Here is a 15,076-nt window from a genome sequence, read left to right on the forward strand (position 1 = left end):
TGTTAAAATTCAATTAACTTATTTTAAAATTAATGTATAGACATTGTATTAACTAATCCCATAAATTCTAGAGGATACTACTCCCTGATACCCTCTTCTTTTTTTCATTTAAAAAAAATAAAAATAAATGAAGCTAAGAACTTCATATGGAAAATTGACTGGTCACAGCAGCAAGTCGCTATCCATTTGTCAAAAGACTCAAAACAGTTTTATGGTATTGGATAGGGGCAACTGAGTTTGGTGTTTCAATTTATTGAATTGTTGGGTTGGGTTGGGTTTTAAGCATTGACTTTGTAGACAAAAGAGAAAAACAGCTCAAAAATATTAAAAACTAAAAAGGACACTGTCCACGTGAGTTGGATTTTCCCTCCAAATCCAATTAACGCGGGAGGGAGGGAGGGAGGGAAGGCAGTTTTTGAACGATAAAATTACAAATTTAAGGTGGGAGCCTCAACGGAAACTCTCTTAAAGATTTTTTTTTAAAAAGAAAAAAAAAACCTGCAAAATATTTGAGGTTGGATAGTTGAGCAAATAGGTAGTTCTGTAATTAGAAAATGTTGGATTTAAATATAATATATAAGCAAATAAATTAACTAATTTGTATCATCACATCACTTTTTTTTTTTTTCTATTATTTATTGTCACAGTGTTGTGGTACAAAAGCTGAATCCATAAACTTTCTATAATATATTTTTCTAAATTTTGAATATTAATTTTTTTTTAGTTTAAATTTTTGTAAAAATCAATGTTTAATTGTTTAAACATAACATGGAATATCTAATTGGAGGGAAACTATTGTGGTGAAAGTTTTCAAAGGTGTTAATATTATGATAAATAAATACACCATTTTCTTTTGTTTATAAACTATAGCATAATCTTGTAGCTTAATTGGATAGTATATTTTGGTGTTTCAAATTGAGATATCTAGAATTCAAATCCTCTTATTCCAACTATCGATTTATTCTCAAAAAAAAAAAAAAAAAAAACTATATATTTATCTATATGCCATCATTCATGACTAGTAAGTAGTAAGTAGTAATGACATTTGCATTGATCATGAATCTCTTATTTTATGCTATGAACATTCAATTAATTTGAGAAAGGAGTCCCCGCCCATTTTAGAAGTCTAACAGGTTAAATTTTTTTTTTTTTGGTAATCAAAAGGTAATTTAGTTTTCCAAATTCCAACTATTAGTTCAATTTAATGAATTAACAATTAATTTTGTTAATTTTGTTCTTAAGCCTCCAAAATCAAGTCACTTCACCTTTTGGTTGGTTCCTCGACTTTCAATGATGAAATTTATTTGATTTTGATAGTTGAGAAACTAAATTATCATAATTGAAGAATGAAATTGACATATAAAAATTGATAAGATTAAATTGAAATTTACTAGTAAGAGAACCAAACTATATATTATAAGCATGAATCCTTAAGTTTTGTTTAAAGTAATAGTAATATTCAGGCTTATCCTCCACAAAATTAGCACAAAGGCATGACCCTCAAACTTATTCCATTATAACAGAAAAGATAATTGATAAAAAAAAGAAGGCGTAGATGTAACCTTTACTAAACTAGTAGTCTAGTAAGACAAAATAACAAAGAAAGGGTTTAGTGTTTTCTCTCTCTCTCTCTCTCTCTCGCTCAAAGATCAACGTTCCAAATACCACCATCTCCTTCTCCACACGAGTTATGCACATCTTTCATCCTTTCCACTGATTTGCAAATTCCACTGCATTTCCAATCGAATGATGCCGCGCATATATTCCCCATTCGTACCTTCCATTCGCAATCTATCACACCAAACCAACCACCCATAAAATTAATAAAGAGACGTGAATTGATACCTTTTTTCATCGTAAAAACATATTTGATCATACACCCTCACTAACAAGGCCCATTAAGACAATAATTACGTACCTGGAGGTGTCCCACAGCACATGGAATGCTCATCTACGTGTTCAACTTCCAATCCGATGAACCAGGAGCCCAATGACACGTCCTCATTTGCATATCTATGCAATATGGGCCTGCCCCAAATTTTAAATTTTGTTTGTTTAACCGTTGCCAAAACCCTTTATAAAATAAATAAATAAAGAAGGCAATGGTAAGATTGTGGACTCACAAGTTGATTGAGATGTAGGCAGCAAGGTCTTTGGAGATGGCATAGATTTGTCCAGTGGCATGCCTGAAATACTTGTTCCCTTCTTCCCCGAATTTCCAGTACTCTGGCTCGTGATATCTCACACCCCTACCACACCATACAATCTCACTTTAACTCTTATTTCATTTTACTTCTCTAGAAACTCATTAGAGTGTCAATTTGTTTTCAACACGAAATCATGCTTTCATGTTTGTACAAGAACATAGCTTATGCATCATCATCGCATATAAAATAAAAGACAATTATTATGATTTTACAACTCCACTAAATTTAAATTGTAATTTAGCTAAAAATATATTAAATTATAATTATAAATATATAAGTTACTAAGCATCTTTAGGACATTCATTAAAGAGAATAAAATGAATTATAACTGTGGGGCCCAATAATTCATGGACCAGGCCCACTTGCCCGTGGGGAGTCTAAAGGCCCAAGCCGAAAAAAGGTAATGACCCGGAAATGCAGCCAAGCACAGTTTCGTCCTCGGCAGACCCAAAGCCCCATTGAGGGTAGGGGTAAAAAAGATATATAATAATAATAATAATAATAAAGGGATAAATATGGAAGGAGATCTAAAATATCTGGGGAGAATTATCCCTACACTACCCTTCCCAGATAAGGCTCTGCACCTAACAAGAGCTGTATTCTTCAGCTTTATCAACCACCCCCCACAATTCTAGGACTAGACTGATGGGACAAATATCAGTCTAATAAAAGATCGGCCCTACACGTGGACGAAGGACAGCGGACGTAATCTAGTATAAAAGAAAAAGTAAGTGAACCTAGAAGGGGACGCTCGATCCCACCTCCAAGAAATGGAGATGATCTGGGTGAGAACATCTCAACAACACCTGAGATTACAGAAAAAACCCATCGTCGGGTAACCGGGGTAAGACCCCAATGCTCCTCGGATCAAGTCCGAGGAGGCCCATCCCCTAGGATGCGATGCCGTAGGGCTTAAACGTTCAAGCCCAAATCCTTTTTCTACACGAATTCCTCTAAAACCAGGACCGGGCACCGCCCCGTGACCAACGGCTAGCTTTTCAAGCCCACTCTCTACAAATCATATTGTGAGGGATCTTTCATGCGCGAGCCCAACATCCTTATTGGGCCGCTAGAGAATTGTGTCCTTACAATAACTATATTGAGAAATAGTAAAACTCACAAAAGTTAATAAAAAATAAAAATTGATTCGATTGCATTGAGAATCCCACCTTAACAATTGCTATTAGGCCATTGGATGAGACTTAAGAGCACTATTATAACTAATGGGACTCCTAATAGAAAACAAAAAAGTTGAATGTTTTTGATAAATAGACTTACTTTTGAGATAGAACTGGGCCGGACTTCATACACCCAATATAAATTCTGGGCTTCGATCGGTACCTTGCGAGTGTACTCATTAGCATACCTACAAAAGCACATTAATTCCAGATTTGTGGCTGCAATAAATTCATGTTCCTGATAATTAATTAAGTAGTAGTAGTAGTAGAAGAAGAAGAAGCCAACCCAAATTGACATGGACGTCATCGTCCACCTTCACGTAGAAATCGGCATCCCAGATAGAGACAGCTGTGGAAAAATACAAGCGGGTCTTGGTAGATAGCTCATGGTAGCCCTCAACATGCTTGAGCCTAAGGAAATCCTTATGCTCAGCCTCTTCTGCATCGATTGCTCTATCAAGAACCCCACCTGGGGTGGCGCTGTGTCCAATCACGAAACGTACAACAACCCCTTTGTCCTTCTCCAATTTTTTCAGTTTGGCTCCTGCAGTAATAATAATGCATATGTTATATATTTAACCAAACATCAAAGAGAAGTCTATATATATTTATTCATTTCTTATGTAGCAAAAAAAATATGATTACATTCATTACAACTTAATTTGTATAAAAAGCAGTATTAGTTACTATACAATTAATTCAATTTCTTATGTATAAGAAACATGCCATTGGATCTGTAAGGAGGGATGTACCTAATAAGCTTTTGTCCGTTTCAAAATCAGTTAGAGATACAGAGATTAATAGGCAGATCGAGAGGAAATAAATAAATTACCCCTAGGCATCCATGTTTCTCGAACTGAGTCTCGGCGTTTCTTGCTACTAAAAGCTGTATTAATTCCAACGACAACAAAAGCCTTTTGTAGATTCTGATTAGATTTTCTTTCTATTGGAAATTGTCCGTTGGTCTGCCTTGTACGGGCTACGGCTAATTCCATTTCCAATGTTGAAATTGTTTTATCCAGTGACCTAACATGATGCACACATAATTAAGATGCCCCCAAAATTTAATCCAAAAAAGCACATTAATTTGCACAAGAAGAAGGTAATTGAACATACTGGATGGCTTGATGGGTCTTTGCCACTTCTCCCATAATATCTCCAGATTTTCCTTCAACCAATTTCTGATTTAAGTAACATTAGGAATATGAGAGATCTAATATACAAAATAAACATGAAAACAAACAAGATGACTAGAAAACCACATGAATAGTCAGCTTGATCATCAAACAAGGCGTGTAAATTTAATAGCCTATTATATATGTCAAATTGATTTAAAAGTTGAATAAAATTAAACTTGGACTAGTTATTAACGCAAATGGACTGAAATTGATTGAATTGATGAGATGGTATTTGAAGAAGCAATAAGCTTACCCGCTTATGATCACAATCTTGTGTCACTGACTCGAGCTGTGGGATGATGGATATCTGAGGTTGAGAATGGTCATGAATACTACTCCATGTCCATGTCCGACTAGTAAAGAGTGAACCCGCCAGAAAGCTGGCAATACATATTACAAGAATGGTTCTTCCTGAAACTGGTTTGCCCCTCATTTTCATGGACTCTTTTGTCAAACGCCACAAATACAATCCCGCAACCACGCCTTCCTTTGGTTAAGATTCAAATAAATGCATCCTGTAGAGCAAAGTTAAGCATATATATTATGCTGCCAAAATTGAATGCTAGCTTAGGATAAACTAAAAACGAAAACATTAATTATGAGAACAATTTTTTATTTTCTTTCTAGAAGAAAAGTATATACAAAGTTGCTATTTATAAACATCAACATCAAGAATGAAAAATCGGCTTTTGTGTTTGATTTTGGTCAGTAGGCAAAGCAGCTAACGAAAATACCTTAAGAAGGGCTGTATGATTGCGGGATGAGGGCGAATAGTTATTAATGCAGAATGATAATATAGGTAGGGTAAAGGGGTGCATATATTTTCTTAAAAAGGAATATCTGTCTATCTCTATAAACTATAGAGTGTAGTTAGATGGAAGGATTTGATTTGCTAGGTATGGGATGGCAGTTAAATCATGTGGTTTTCATGCCTTAACAAACTGTCTCATAACGGAAATGAACTCTCCTCTCTTTGTGTGAGAATCCTTTTTCTCTTCACTACCATTACCACTTGCGTCTATCACCTAAATTTTCTACATAGAATACCCTGATTTGTGTGTATACACGTAATAAGAGAGAGTTTTAAGTTTTAACACCACATGTTATGTTTGCAAGCAAGTTAATACATATATATATATATATATATATATATATATATTTCAAAAGTAGTTCAACTTCTTAATTGATTGGGACAATGGACATACATAGGCCTTAATTTTTGCTGTTTAGAGTCCCTCTGTCGGAGCACACATTCTAATCATGCTTCACACTTCTCCCTAACCATAAAATCACTAGTCAACAATTCCAAATTATGGTGCAAATATCTCAATTTTATTTACTTTTTCAATTTTTGTTTCATAAACATCTGCTTTCAAAATTTTAAGTATCCTCATGACCTTTGGCCATGTTACACTTTCGACAATATCATCCTACTTGTTTATCAAAAAGATAATATCATGCCACTTCTAATGGTTCTTGCCAGCTTCTATTGGTGGGCAATTGACCGGAGTAACATGCCTGAGATGTATTACTTGATGTTTAAGTTTGCTTTATATATATATATATATATATATATATTTTGAAGAGAGTTCGCTTTATATATGTAGGATGAGAAACTATACTAGTTAATCTTAAATATTACAGAGGAAAAAAAAAAGAAAAGAAGAAGATAGCATTATTTATAATATTGCAGCAAAAATAAATAAAGCACAAAAAATTGAGACAAGGTCACAAGTGGGAAAATGAAGTTTAAAATATAAAAAAATTATTTATTGAAGGGATTAGTTAATCTTAAATATTACAGCGAAAAAAAATAGCATTACTTATCTTGAGCTTGGTTATGATATAGATATTGTCAGTGCTGTGTTGGAAGGAGATTCAGTCCTCATCGTGAAGGCTTTGAAGGAGGGTGGGCAGTCTCTGACCTCTTTTAATCCTCTCATTGAAGATGCCAATCTCTTTTCTAAATTTTTTACTCAATTACTTTACCCTCATACTAGTAGGGAAAGTAATAGCCTCGCTCATAGTCTAGCTACATTCGATTAATGTCCTAAAGTGTATTGTGTAGATAGAAGATGTTTCACCATAAACTTATTATGTACTTTAAACTTATATAGCTAGTTTTTCTTAATAAAAGTGTTCGGTCTTTTTTCTATGAAAAAAGGGTCACAAATGGGAAAATGAAGCCCTTTTTTTTTTTTTGGGAAACGAGGGTGGTCTAGTTGAACAAAATAGTTTTTGAAAGCTCCAATTTTAAATACAAAGATTTATTTCTCTTTCCTTATGTTTTAGATAGTTTTTCCCCCAATTTTTTTTCCCTCTTTTCTTGTAATAGAAATTAAATAGTATAAATTTTCTGATGCACTACCACAAATATTGTTATAAAGAAAATACGGCCAATAAATTAAAGTATATTTATTAATGAATAATGTACTAGGTGAAAAAAAATTGAATTTTTTTATGAATTATATTTGAAAAATGGTTTTACAATTTTGTTAAAATATCATGTAAAACTTCTTTTTTTATTTTTTATTAATTGACTAACGACACATGCACATGCACTAATTTTCACAAAAATTGAGTTAATAAGATTTTATTGATTCTCATCTGTGTTCACTATTGACATTATTTTATCAATTACTATTAACAACTTATCACATCAATGATTGTGAAATATTTGGTAAAAAATTTTGCAGGGTTATAATCATTGTTTTTAATATGTTAGCTCATACAAACATGTTTCATGTACCCAATGCATGACGGTTGAAATAGTGAAATAACATAGTTTCTATATCATTTTAAAAAAAAATAATTCAATAGTAACATTGGAAGAGGAGAAATTTTGAACTTTGAACATTTTCATTGGGAACACTAAGAGAAGGTATTAGTTAAGGTACGTACAGGACTCTTGACAATTTTCTCATCATTTGATAGGAAAATAATGAAAGCACTTTTTAGTAAAAATGGTACTTTCAATTATCAATAAGAGTACACGTTATGTTTCATCTTCCTCAAAATGGAATAATATATAATCATCTCCATCTGTTGTGAAATTGATAGAAGTTAATTGGAGAAATATTCTTAAAATTTCTAGAAAATGTTGCAAACTTGGCAAATATACCTACTTGATTCCCTTAAATAGTTAGAAAGTTTTTTTTTTGAGGGGAAATAATACTTTTTTTTTTTGAGCCACTAGGGGAAATAATACTTATAAAGTTAGAAATACAACATTTACATCAATATTCACAAAATGTATGTCCATATTTTAACATATAAGAATGAATGTAAAAATACGTATGTAAGAATATATATATATATATAAAAGCCTTAAATGTTAAGTCCATCTACATGAAGTGTTGATTTGTAATGTACAAATCCAAATTCGAGTGGCCAGAAGGTTTGACACCACTCATGAATTATCCGCAACATATCATTTGTCGACTTTAAAAACAATTTAACAAAAGAAAGAAAAGAAAATTGAAGTAGAAATTGTATATTAATACAGTGCTTCACAATTTATTTAACAGCTTTTGTTACAATTTGACACAAACCCATTACTTTACTTTATCTCCATCGTTCATAATCTATTAACTTAAGCTATAACAAAAGTTTTGTGCCTAAATTTTCTCATATTAACATGGATGGTTTTGTTACCTTATCTTATATATATATATATTTTTTACATTTGGGAAATTAAGATTTTTTTAAAAAAATAAAACAAAATTTCACTTCTTTCAAAAATAAAAATAAAAATAAAAATTCACATATGTAAATAGGAAGCCAAGAAAAGTTCATCATCAGTAGGCGAAGGAATGGGAAGACCCGTTAAGTCTTGAGGTTGAGGTTGAGGTTGAGGTTGAGAGAGATCGACTGAGTCGAAACTCAGTGGACTCATCATGAATAGCGGGGGAGCTTCAGCTGTTGCATTATTCACTTGCTGAAAAGAAGAACTTGTTGTACACATATTGAAATCGAAATCGAAATCGAAATCAAAGCCGCACCAAAAGTCCTCCTCCGAACTGGAAGTGGAAGCGGAAGCTGAGCGATTATTCTCAGAAAGTGTAAGAGCGGCTTTGGCGGCGGCGGATTGAATGTCTCTCCTGGAAGATGATTCCGGGCGAGGCAATGAGTGGGCCATGTCCGGAAAGTTGAGAGAGGCCAAGTTGCCTTTCAAAAACAAGGCCGCCGAGTCGTAAGCCCGAGCTGCCATCTCAGCTGATCCGAATGACCCCAACCATATACGCGTCTTTTGACCAGGAAGTCGTATCTCAGAGACATAGCGGCCCCACCGCCTTTTACGAACCCCGCGAAACTGCTTGTCTCGTTGTCGTTGGGGAGCTTCTTCTTGTTGTTGTTTTTGGGCAGTTCGCTTCTTATTGGTCTTCGAGTTGGATTCCAAGGGGGTTGGTTTCAATTGATTCTGAGGAGCTTCATGTTGATCTTCTCCCATGGCCATGACAGACATTGATAGTGTGGAGTACTTGAATCACTACTGTTTGATAAAAAAAAATGACAGACTTAGTACGAGTGTGCACTGTGAGGGATGAATAATATGAGAAGACGTATAGCGAGAGATAGTGTGGAGATGACAGATGAGGGTTTAAGTAGGGGTTTGTTTGTTTGTTTGTTTGGAAAGTGGGAAGTGAGAAAGGATTAGCTGGCAAAGTTTGGATGATAGCGAGGGTTTTGGATTTGACTTTGCTAGACTACCCCAAACTGACGTTACCTTTATCTACATGCCTTTAAATGACCAGTATGGCCTATGCCAAGTACCATTTTCTCCAAATCAAAAAACAAAAACAAAAAAAGAGCACCATTTTCTCTTTAATTTTTATATATAATCTTTTTCTTTTTCTTTTTCATATTTGTAAAGACTTTAATTTGATGCTTTAGTTTATGAAAAATTAGTCATCTTGACAACTTAGTTGAAATATAAAAGGAATATTACTGTTTTCTTTTTCATTATTTCAGGGAATTGGAATAAAAACGGACGAAAATGAAGTTAATGCATGTAAAGTATATTAAAAAAGAAAAAAAAAAAACTAGTAAATTAGTGAAGGATAATGTGGTAATTTGGAAGGATGAATCCAGAAAAATGAAAAAGCATGCATCAGCAAAGCAACATTATATTGATGAAACGCGTTAAAACCAGCTGTAGGTGGGTAAGGTGGCAATATATTGCAAGTTGTGAGAGTGGGTATATGGCATGCAAATGCAAATACCAATGCCAATTGACCATGTCAGTATTGCCTTTATTATATCATCACACCGTGTTGACTCTTTTTTAACTCGAAAATGTTAGTCCTTACTCCTTATACATTAATAAGAAAATATAGAAGTGTATGGCCACTCAATCCATCCAAGGTGAAGGGGCCTACATCTACATGCATATATGCTTTTTAATATTTTCTGTTGCAACTTCTTCCCTTCCCTCCTTCTTAGATGTTTCTTTTGTTTAACCCAAAATTTATAGAACATCATTCTATTTCTATTTTCTTTCCCTTTCTTTTTCACCATACCTATTTATTATTTAGAAAGGAAAGCCACTAGAAGCACCACCGTGGTGGTTCGATTTCAATTCAAATGATATTATTAGATTCATCATGAAAAGATGTCTGAAATTAAAATGGTTATATATATAAGTGTGCTACATAATGATTTGTCGCTTAGTGGGTAGTGGTTGTGTTGATCTATGTATGAATTACTAAGACTAAGATAGCATTATGCCCCAAGTCATTGGTATATTAATGGACTATCAATTAACAATTAATTATTGAATAGATTGCTCGCTGAATAATGAATATGGATTGAGATTTTCAAAAAAAAAAAGGATTGAGTCTGCTCGCCAACCAATCATTCCCATTGAGCTATCAGCTATGGGTAAACCGTCACCAAATGGATCATAGGCTGCTGATTGGGCTCAGAATTTGGGACCAAGCGTTTGCAGTAACAACACCAAGTGCATTAAGACATAGCAGGTTTCGCTTGGTTATTGTGGATTCAACCCAAACTCCAAAGGCCCAATATATATACTATGACCTCTCTTTTTTTCTTTTTTGGTTGTTGTTGAGAATCTACTATGACCTCTTAAAGTTATGGAGCATGGTAAAAATAATAAATCCTGAAAGTTAGCTATTTGTAGACATGGGGCGGGGCGGGTTCAGGTTTGGGGTGGGTCAATCGGGTTGCGAGTCGGGTCAGGTAGACCCGTATTTTTCCCATGAATTTTTTTTTTTTTTTTTTTAATAAAGAAAACAACATGTATTTGCAATTTAGAAAGTTATGCAACAAATTACTTGATGTAAAATACATTACTTTGAATTCACAACTTATATCAAGAATGAACTACACTTGTTAATACTTATTCAACAATTTTAAAATTATACAAATCCTAACATTGCTATTTAAAATAAAATAACACAAAGATAAGTAAAATAAATACACAAATTTTATTTCTACACAATATCAACATCTCAAAATATAAAACAAAATTACAAATGACTTATTGGATAATTCATTTGAAAAAAAATAAAAACATATAAGAAATTTACAATCTTGAAAATTAATTTTATAATCTATTGTTAATTGTGGTTGGCACTCTATTTCAATTTGAGATATAAATTAAAATTTGATTGTATACTTATTTATACATTGTCTTTTTTATGAATATCATATTATTGTTAAGCAAGACACACTCTAGGAAATATCATAATTTATTTTAGAAAGTCATTTATTTTGGACATAAATTGTTAAAAAATAGGTCTAAACATTCATAATTTATGTTAATTTGATACTTTGGTTTTACTATTTTCACACTTGTGAATGTTTCTCACACATATCTACAATTTTAAATCTATATTTTTAACTGTATTGTAACCAGATTATTTGGCATGTACTTTGCTATTTGATATCTAAAAATCTTTACTCATTACAGAATGCTCAACCATTCATCTTTTAATTAATTTGCATGCAGTTATGTAAATGTCTCAATTGTTTCCTTAAAACTCACAACAAACAATTAAACCAATATTGTCTTAATTTTATTATTTTTTTACCCAAAAAAATTTTTAAAAATGGTTTGGGTTTGGGTCAGATCGGGTAACATAGGTCGGGTCACGAGTCAACCTGTTTTTGCTTCAGGTAAAAAAAATCGGGTTCGGGTCAAGTATTTTTCAGGTCGAGTTGGGTCAGATAATTCTGACCCGTTTTGCCATGTTTAGCTATTTGTGAGAAATTAACCCTCAAATTTTCTACTTTTACCATTTTAAACCATAAACTTTATAAACTATTACAATCTAACTTAGTCCATATCTGTTAAAATATTAACTGATGGAGTAACCTATATGTTAGGAAAAAAAATTTCATTGATGCCTATTACATTATTAGGTCCACTAGGAGGATTGCTGAAGTGGTCCTCCTGGCCATTCTAACTAATAAAACGCTGCTATTTATACAAATATGATATCACCTAGTTTTTTTTTTTTTTTTGGTGTGTGTTGATTAGGAATCTGACTAACATATTTGCATAATTGACATTATTTAATTGGTTGGGAGAACTATTTCAACAGTCCTCCTGGTGGACCTAATAATTTCTCCTATTACTCCCAAAAGGCATCGTTTGTTGTGGGTGATTGTCTCCTTCTTCACAATAGATTGAGAAATATATTCAGAGAGAGAGAGAGAGAGAGAGAGAGAGAGAATAATGTACAATCTCATTCCATTGAAACATGTAACACGTTACATTAAGTTAAAATTATTATGTAAGTTTAGAATTGTATTTTTTTTCTCTTTCCAAATATAAGTATAATACTTATATTATTGAAACTTAAATTATAAAGTAGTTTTTCAAAAATATTTATCACTTTAATTTTTTTTTAAGGCCCATATATCTAATTTATAATGCCTATTTTGTTTGTATTTTTAAACCCAAAACTAAGGAATTTGGCCCAAATAAAATAAAATTTCATACTTTTCAACCCAAAAAGTTATGGAAAAATAAATTTTTGAGCCCAAAAATGAAAAATAAACCTATAAAAAGAATCAATTTTAGGCCCAAGTAGTCCAAAATATACCAAAGTGAATCAAATGGACCGAAGTGGACCAACGCATACCAAATGGACCGAATGGATCGAAGTGACCAAATTAGACTGAATGGACCTAAGTGGACCAAATTGGACTGAACAGACATAAGTGAACCAAAATGGACTGAATAGATCTAAGTGAACCATAATGGATCACAATTATTATTACTACGCTTCAGCTTTTAGATATTATATAAATTTGTAAGATTTATATGCAGTAAAACTTGTATTAATTATAGTATTACTAAAAATAATAAGGAATTTGTTTATTATGTTGTTTATGTGAAACTAACCAATCATGTCACTTTGTAAATTATTTAGTTAGCTTTTTACTATAAAAAAATTTAAATGAAAACATTCATAAGATGCTTTATTTAAAAGATCTTATTGTTTGATTAATATCAATTTTAAAAATACTTAAATGACTTCATGTACTAATAGATTTGGAAAAAATAATTAAATTAACTAATTTAGTTATTTACTAATAGATCTTACAATTGAGATAGACTAAATGGACCAAATGAGACTAGAATGGACATAAATGGACTGAAATGCTATGTTGTTGTAATTCAAAATGAGCATAGTAATAATAAATACTATCAGAATAATGTTGTGGATGTCTTTCTTAACCCAAACTATCAGAATAATGTTGTTTCGCCTATTTTGGATGATTGCAAGCAATTGGTGCTTCGGTTTCGTCAAGTTCAGTTTAGACATTGCTACCGCCAAGCCAATCGGTGTGCGGATATGCTTGCTAGGATGAGCATGGATCAAGTTGCTGATTTTATTTCCTTTGACAGTCCACTTGTGGACATTAGAAGTATCTTAGGTGATGATGTTGCTGGTTTGTATGTTAACAAAGTTTGCTTTGTCACTGATGTAGCTGTTTAGTTGTTTTGAATGAATATGTCTTTAACAAAAAAATAAAAAGATAAATACTGCACTTCAACTTTTAAATATTATATAAATATATAGTTCAAATTTAAATTATTATCGACTTTTGTATGGCAAATTGGCAATATATATTGATTTCATTGTAACATATTATCAATAAAAGTGAATAGCGAAGTGTAGCCGCTTAAGGCTTTCTATTGTTATACACCGTCATATTAAATTCAGTTACTTCTTACTTCTCTTATTTTTACCTTCTCTCCTTCTAATAAGATTCTCACACAAAAAAAACCTCTTCCTCCATCTTTTTTATTTTTGGTAAATTTTAACATCTAGGTTGTTTGAATGAAGCTAGAGAAGGATTCTAGTCCTGAAAAATTGAGTTGTGGTCTTTTTTGTAATCTACTTTATCCAACCCAAAAAAACAGAAGAAGGAAAAGAGAGAGAGAAAAAAGAATGAAGCTAGAGGACTAAATTGATTACGTACGAAACTAATTTTGATGGGAAGATATAAAGCCAGTATCCAACCTTGCCTTTGATTTTTTTTAAAAAAAAAAAACAGTATTGTACAAGTTATTGTAGATTAAGTAGTAGTAGAGTTTTTCAGTTGAGCCATACTAATAATTAGAGCTAAGAATTGAGTACTTATTTATTAAGTCATGACTCGCTTGATCATTGATTTATAGTTAACAACAGATCGATCAATGGGCCAAGTTTGTTGGTGCATCTGTAGCTTCTGGGGACTGTGTGATTCCTTTAGCAAACATAGGATGGAAAGTATAATGAAGAACCACACTCTCACAGCCAGTGGTGGTGGGAGGACAGTTATGCAGATAAGCAATAGCAAGGGATGGCCTAGCTTCAATATAAAACATGTAGGGGACATGTTTCCTTGTGAAAGTGATATTATCATATATATAATAATATCAGCGAGTGAGAAGAAGACAACTATATATACCTAGAAATGAGTTTCTACTATTTACTCTTAATTAATTATTTTGTATTTTGTTTTGGTCGCATAGAAAGTCTAGATGCAATAATATCTTCCAAATTGATCATATTCATAAAATCAAGTCACAAGAGATCACATCTGCTTTTAAAAGACTCTTCTTTTAACTAACTAAAGCAGATAGCACAAGCCCACTCACCACTTACATCTACCTCCTTTACCAAAAAGAAAAGAAAAAATGAGAAGAAGTCCTACTTTCACATGATCAACGCATTCACTGAGAAAGAAAAGGGAGGAGAGAACTATAGTCTATGCGTCAGCGTAGCATCTTCTTGCTGGTTCATGGTATCAGACCTAACTTTTATAGATAGTTGATATCATCGATCTCAAGGACTGGGGACCCGGAGGACCCTTCAAATTAAATGTCCACCTTACATATATATATATATATATATATATATATACATATATAGTCAACTATTATTAACAAATTGAAAATGAAAAAAGACAAAAGAAAAAAAGGTGACCCATAATACTACTTTATATTATCAACCTAGCTACATAGCTAGCTAACAGGTGCACTAATTAAGTG

At 32.5% G+C, this 15,076-nt stretch overlaps 2 protein-coding genes across 2 annotated transcripts; both read right to left on the minus strand.

The window, feature by feature from the left end:
- Window positions 1-1,414: 1,414 nt before the first annotated feature.
- Window positions 1,415-5,434, minus strand: LOC115959228 (probable beta-1,3-galactosyltransferase 8). The gene is made up of 9 exons (XM_031077560.1): window positions 5,298-5,434; window positions 4,817-5,078; window positions 4,502-4,566; window positions 4,218-4,411; window positions 3,672-3,929; window positions 3,486-3,573; window positions 2,124-2,249; window positions 1,919-2,028; window positions 1,415-1,791 (listed from the first exon to the last, which is right to left on the minus strand). The coding sequence occupies exons 2-9, from the start codon at window positions 5,000-5,002 to the stop codon at window positions 1,643-1,645; spliced, it is 1,176 nt and encodes a 391-aa protein (XP_030933420.1). The 5' UTR covers window positions 5,003-5,078; window positions 5,298-5,434; the 3' UTR covers window positions 1,415-1,642.
- Window positions 5,435-8,044: 2,610 nt separating this feature from the next.
- LOC115961024 (ethylene-responsive transcription factor ERF039-like) lies at window positions 8,045-9,123 on the minus strand. Its single transcript, XM_031080076.1, has one exon. It carries the CDS (start codon window positions 9,026-9,028, stop codon window positions 8,324-8,326), a length of 705 nt encoding a protein of 234 aa, XP_030935936.1. The 5' UTR covers window positions 9,029-9,123; the 3' UTR covers window positions 8,045-8,323.
- Window positions 9,124-15,076: the final 5,953 nt, after the last annotated feature.

This window comes from Quercus lobata, chromosome 9 (genome assembly GCF_001633185.2).
Source record: "Quercus lobata isolate SW786 chromosome 9, ValleyOak3.0 Primary Assembly, whole genome shotgun sequence".
Taxonomy (NCBI): Eukaryota; Viridiplantae; Streptophyta; class Magnoliopsida; order Fagales; family Fagaceae; genus Quercus; species Quercus lobata.